This window comes from Meleagris gallopavo, chromosome 13 (genome assembly GCF_000146605.3).
Source record: "Meleagris gallopavo isolate NT-WF06-2002-E0010 breed Aviagen turkey brand Nicholas breeding stock chromosome 13, Turkey_5.1, whole genome shotgun sequence".
NCBI lineage: Eukaryota > Metazoa > Chordata > Aves > Galliformes > Phasianidae > Meleagris > Meleagris gallopavo.
This window is the reverse complement of record NC_015023.2, coordinates 5,268,992-5,274,374: the sequence shown is the minus strand read 5'-3', so window position 1 is coordinate 5,274,374 and position 5,383 is coordinate 5,268,992. Positions and strand designations below refer to the sequence as shown.

The window sequence follows — 5,383 nt, the reverse complement described above, 5'->3', positions numbered from 1 at the left end:
TTTCTTTTTCAGTCCAACTTTAGGTTTTTAATTTTAACCTAAACCCGTCCTTAAAGATTAAGACTAAAAAAAAAAACAAAACTTCTAATCCTCCCTCCCCCCCCAAAATATTGGTCTCTTTAATAGAAGAGTAATAGCAACAAGTAAAATTCACATCCAAGTCTTTAAAAAACAAAACCACCACCACATAACACAAATTAAAGAAAAAAAATACCACAATTAATCCCTATTGTTCAAGCTTCTGGGTCATCTTTCAGCATTCCAGACTTTAAGCCTTGCTGCTGCTCTAAGTGACTTGTCCAGACACCTAACTGACAACATGACAACATAGGGGAAAAGCTCTCCTAGATGAGATGCAATTCACTATATGAGTAGCTATGCAGCAGTTCTTCCAAACACATAAGATAAATATCTACATATTTTTATTACATATTTATAAGTGCAATGAGGAATACAAAAGAGCCAGCTTACCTTCTCCATTGCAGTCAGAGCACACAGACTGCATCTGCTGAACCATTCCAGGAGCCAGCTGTCTGATCATGATACGTACACCTCTACCCCGACAAGCATTACATTTCTGAACAGCTCCAGCCTTCCCTCCTTGACTAGAATAGAAAGCACCAGTTGCATTAAAACCAAGCCTTTCAGAAATGTACGACAATATTTACAGCAGTAGGTTAACATGCCTGATTGCACTGCCAATGAGTCAGGTGTCCCTGCTGGCACGCATGCACACACGCAGTCCCCCGAGTAGTTCAAATCCCATGAAATTACAAATAAACTATTTTGAGTCTGAGAGCAGGCTCCAGTAAGTTAAATACCGATGAAGAACTGACATAGAAGATACTTTATTATTTTGTACATCAACAAAGCAAGCAGAGAATTCAGAAGCAGAACCAAACTTACCCATTACATGCACTACAAAGGACATTCTTGCTAAGTTGTAGTTTAGTTGTCTTTCCATTATATAAATCTTCTAAAGAGACTCTGCAAAATAAAGCATTTTCTCCTGTGTTATCATGTAACAATATCCTTTCTCCACATAATTAAAATATCTGCCTAGGACAAGTAATAGAAAAACAGTTCTTCATATGACTATATTTGCTGTTAAAACAAGATTTTTTTTTTTAAAAGCACCACTGTGACTTTCACAAGGAATCATAAAAAACTGTTCTATACATATGAATACAGGTACAGCTCTGAACATCACTTAAGAGAAAAACTGATGATGTAACTGATTAGTTGGGTTTCTCCATAGGAAGCAAGCTAACATAGCACATTATATTTCATTACACAGTCACATTTGATCTTTTAGTTTTCTTTTTCAAAGAGGTTCTACCAAGTAAGTGAGAGGCCCTCCTCTCTCTAGATCATCTTGGAGGCATACATGCACAAGAAGATATACTTACTACTGTACTGTACTTTCCCCTGGAAAACACAAGATACTGGGGGAGAGGAGGCAGAAAGAAGAACACTAACAAGTCCCCAAGGTTATACAGTTCTTTACATTTGTTCATTTTTAGACACCCTTGAATACATGAGCAAATTCTAATAACCTCTGTAAAAGTGAGAGAAGCTTATGAACTTCCCCAAGTTCAATTATTGGACAGAAGTTTCAATTTGAAATATATTAAACTAGAAAAGGTTATCTAGCATTAGCATGTACAAATAAAAACAAAACTAAAGCAATTAGTAACACAGTATACAGTACTAGCTGCTAAAGTAAGCAAGCAAAAGAAGTAACCAGACTATGCCAACCATAGAAAAGATGCAGCCCTAAGGAAGTTTGAACAGAGCTGCCTAACAGGCAAAAAGCCAGTCATAACTGCAAGTGAAGAACAGTCAGCTGTGCTATTCGAGCATGTTGTTCAGTTTGGTTTTGTTTCTGGAGTTTTTTTTTCTTAAGAATTTTCCATTAATTACATATTTTATACTTGCAGACGGTAAGCTATGAATGCAAGTTAGCTAAAATCTTTCAGGAGCATTAATACTTAAGAGTTCAGCTATTACACAATACTTGTTTATTTAATGCAATTTCAGATTGGAACTTCCAAACATAACCAAGAAGCAACACCAAGAAAATAACATTAACTAAAGCTTAGTTACAGGCTAGTATTGAGACAAATCAAAGCATCAGATAACCTACATGATTAACCATTTAGTGAAAACAAGCTAACTGCCTTTTGGACTACACATGACACAGAGGTCTGAAAAGGAGGTGCAGACTGCATAATCTCATCTGGGGAGCACAACAAAAATATAAACTAGCAGCAAAGAAGAGTACAGATGAGTTGAAAATTTATCTTAATTTCAGCACTAAAATACTTACTTGAGAGGATGCATCATATCTTCTCCTCTTCTTCTACCATTACGACTTCTACTCTGACCACCCATGAAGTTGAACAATCCACCACCAAAGATGTGGGAGAAAATATCGTCCATTCCACTGCTTCCACCACTGCCTTCTCGAAGGCCCTGTTCTCCATATCTATCATATAACTCACGTTTCTCTGGATTTGACAATACTTCATAGGCAAAGCTTATTTCTTTAAACTAGAAGAAGGAAAGAATCACATCAGTGCACGATAATCTTTAACTAAGGGAGAATTTTGCTACAGTTCCCCGTCCAGCATGAACACCTGATGAGGATGGTACACAACATAAACCTTTTCCACCTTCGTTCTAGTAAGACAGGAAAGCAGATTTAGGCATCGTGTTCCATCCTGCTTTACCATCAAACATGACATTCTATTGCAGGTATCAACTGACTTGCTTTTTGGGCCTAGCACAAGACAGTCTTACCAAGAAGTAAAAAAACACACAAAATTGCAGTAGTCAGCAGGCAAAAACAAGTTACACACATGATATAGACTGTCAGACTTGTCAGGCACTTCAGAAGTTGCTCAACTGTTCTCCTATTTTAAAATGCATTTTAACAGATCAGTCCACAAAACAAAGTTTATCTTCACATAGTCATCCCTGTTCACTTCTAAGCAATCATGAGAACGTCTGACAGGGATAACCAACTGAGTCAACTTAATTAACATTTTTTAAATTGCTATTAGTACATCTGATCCAAATTTCTCGTATATGTGCTGTGTTTTATGCTGCAATTCCAAGTGCCTCCACAAATACTTTTTTCCATGTGTTTACATACTTTACTTTCCAAGAAATATGGGCCCAAAACAGATAATTCATCTTTTTCAAATACATATGTAGCTAGATGTCAGTGTCAGCTGACACTGGCAGATGAAGAGGCAATTCTTTTAGCACTGCTTTCTCAACCAATTTGACTTAACTGCTGCATTCTGTCAAGAAGTATGCTCTGAGATTGGAAAGAAGTAGAGAAGGCATTGTTCCCTCTCATAGTTCTTACTGTTTTTGAACCATCTGCAACACCAAGCCCCCAACAGTTCTTTCAGAACCTTACATGCTATTGAAACAGCAAACTTCAGGAGTTTAAATAGAAAAAAACAAAAACAAAACCAATCTTACTTTGTCACCTGCATTTGGATTCTTATCAGGATGGTATTCCTTGGCCAGTTTTCTATAAGCCTAGTTGAAAGAGATACAAAATTAGTTCCAATTTTGAGTCATCTGTACTTTTTTGAGAAACTCAACTAGTCTTCCAAGGAGAAAGAAAAACCTAATAAAATGAGAAAACAAATGTTTTGAAATCAGTCATGTATCAATGGGGTATATAATTCTGATTTTACTATGTCTCCTCAATCACAGCAAGACATTAAGAACAAAATGGCTGCCTCAGCTTTTCATCCGACTCTATCAGTCACTAATCCAAGAAAAATCATTTAATTTTTTTCTTGCCTACCAATAATGAAACATTCCATCTCACACTGAGCTAAGTATGAGTTATATGTGCAGAACGAACACCACCTCTACTTCATTGTTAAAAACAGCAGACAGAATGGCCGCAAAGATTTGGAAATATGCTTTTTTGACCAGTGCTTCAGTTCTTAAGACCATGGCCTTTTCTATAGCAGTACTCCATCACTTTGATCCTAGCTAAGAGGATCAAAGCAAGTAACAACACTTCTACAATTTGGGTATTTGACCACATCTTCTCCCTGACCCCACCTCATTGTTTCCCAATATCTGTCCCATGATTGTTAACAGAAATGACTCAAAGTGTCATTTGAGTAGAGCTGAGCATCTAAATTCTCTCTTTGGAAGTACAGCTGTAGAAGAGCTTTACGCTTGGTAAAATACCTTTTCTTTAAGTTACCTGTCTTTACTGATTATCTTGAAGTATTCTGTGCTTAAAAAAGTTAATAAAGCAGAACATCGATATCAGAAGCAAAACGTTCTACAATACGTTAAGAGTAAAGAGCAAAAGTCATAGGTCTCATAGTACAAATGACCCATCAATAATAAGGCTTAATCTTTCACAAACTTGAACTGTAATAAAAACATTTTTTCCTTATATTTTAAGCATTAAAATCATGGAAAAATTGAACTGAAAATCTACATATCATCATATCAGCTAAAAAGGATTTTGTGTAGTGACTGTTAAAGGGAAGAGCTCATGTCTTCGCTTATAGCGGCACAGAGCAATCCTTAAGATCACTCACAGCCCCAGAGCAAGCAACCTCTTTTTAATTAATGAGAAACAGATCCAGAATCAAGGCTACATGGACACCAACCATAGCTCTAATGTAGGTTAGTTTAACTAATCATTGTTAAAGGCTGTTTTCCTCCTGACTCTTGGTAAAGCCATTATCCATTTCTTTTTGCTTTTCTCTGCTTTCATATCTGATATTAAAATATCAGATTAATGAAGCAGCCACATGGCCTCTCAGTGAGGATAAGAGGGAACAAACTGAGTGCTACAAGGCAGTTGGAACATTCCATGACAAGTGCAACCTATAGCAATGAATACAGAACCGCAAAGGTCATAGAGTAAAAGAGTGCTCGAAGCTCTTCAGTCATATGAGAGAGAAAACACCTTTAAGAGAATTTGGTAAGGAAAAATAGTGCCTGACAGTGTTAACAGTGCCTGATGGTGTTTGCCAGCCTCCTTCCACCTTTCACTAACACTATTTCAACACTGCCACTGCCTATCCCTGCACACATTAAGCTACCGCGTGCATGCTGGGTAACGCGGCTGTTTGTGGCAGCACCACCCATCAGCGGAAGCAGGTCACTGCTAGTAAACTTGCTTGTTAATTTTCCTCCCTCCCGCATAAACGGGGGTAAATATTTTTGGGGGTGGGGGAAATAAAAAAGCGGTTCATACCCTACGTATGGAAATGCCCGCGGTACGCCGTTATACCGATGACCCGGCTCCAAGCTTTCTCCTCGCCTCTTTATTACCTCGCTGCGGTGCCCCCAGACCGGCCCGGCCCGGACTCCAGCAAAGCGAAAC

At 37.9% G+C, this 5,383-nt stretch overlaps 1 protein-coding gene across 1 annotated transcript; it reads right to left on the bottom strand.

The window, feature by feature from the left end:
• Nucleotides 1–418: 418 nt before the first annotated feature.
• On the bottom strand, nucleotides 419–4,122 carry LOC100550606 (dnaJ homolog subfamily A member 2-like). Its single transcript, XM_010717981.1, has 5 exons — nucleotides 4,096–4,122; nucleotides 3,496–3,555; nucleotides 2,330–2,553; nucleotides 907–987; nucleotides 419–605 (listed from the first exon to the last, which is right to left on the bottom strand). Exons 1-5 carry the CDS (start codon nucleotides 4,120–4,122, stop codon nucleotides 434–436), a joined length of 564 nt encoding a protein of 187 aa, XP_010716283.1. The 3' UTR covers nucleotides 419–433.
• Nucleotides 4,123–5,383: the final 1,261 nt, after the last annotated feature.

Bases quoted from the DNA above. Each gene is read 5' to 3' on its own strand.
- LOC100550606 (XM_010717981.1), bottom strand. From the start codon at position 4,122: ATGGGACAGATATTGGGAAACAATGAG. The intron at 2,554-3,495 runs GTAAGATTGGTT...TCCTTCTTCTAG, and splicing joins ATCCAAATGCAGGTGACAAA to TTTAAAGAAATAAGCTTTGC. The intron at 988-2,329 runs GTAAGTATTTTA...TTTATTTTGCAG, and splicing joins GATATGATGCATCCTCTCAA to AGTCTCTTTAGAAGATTTAT.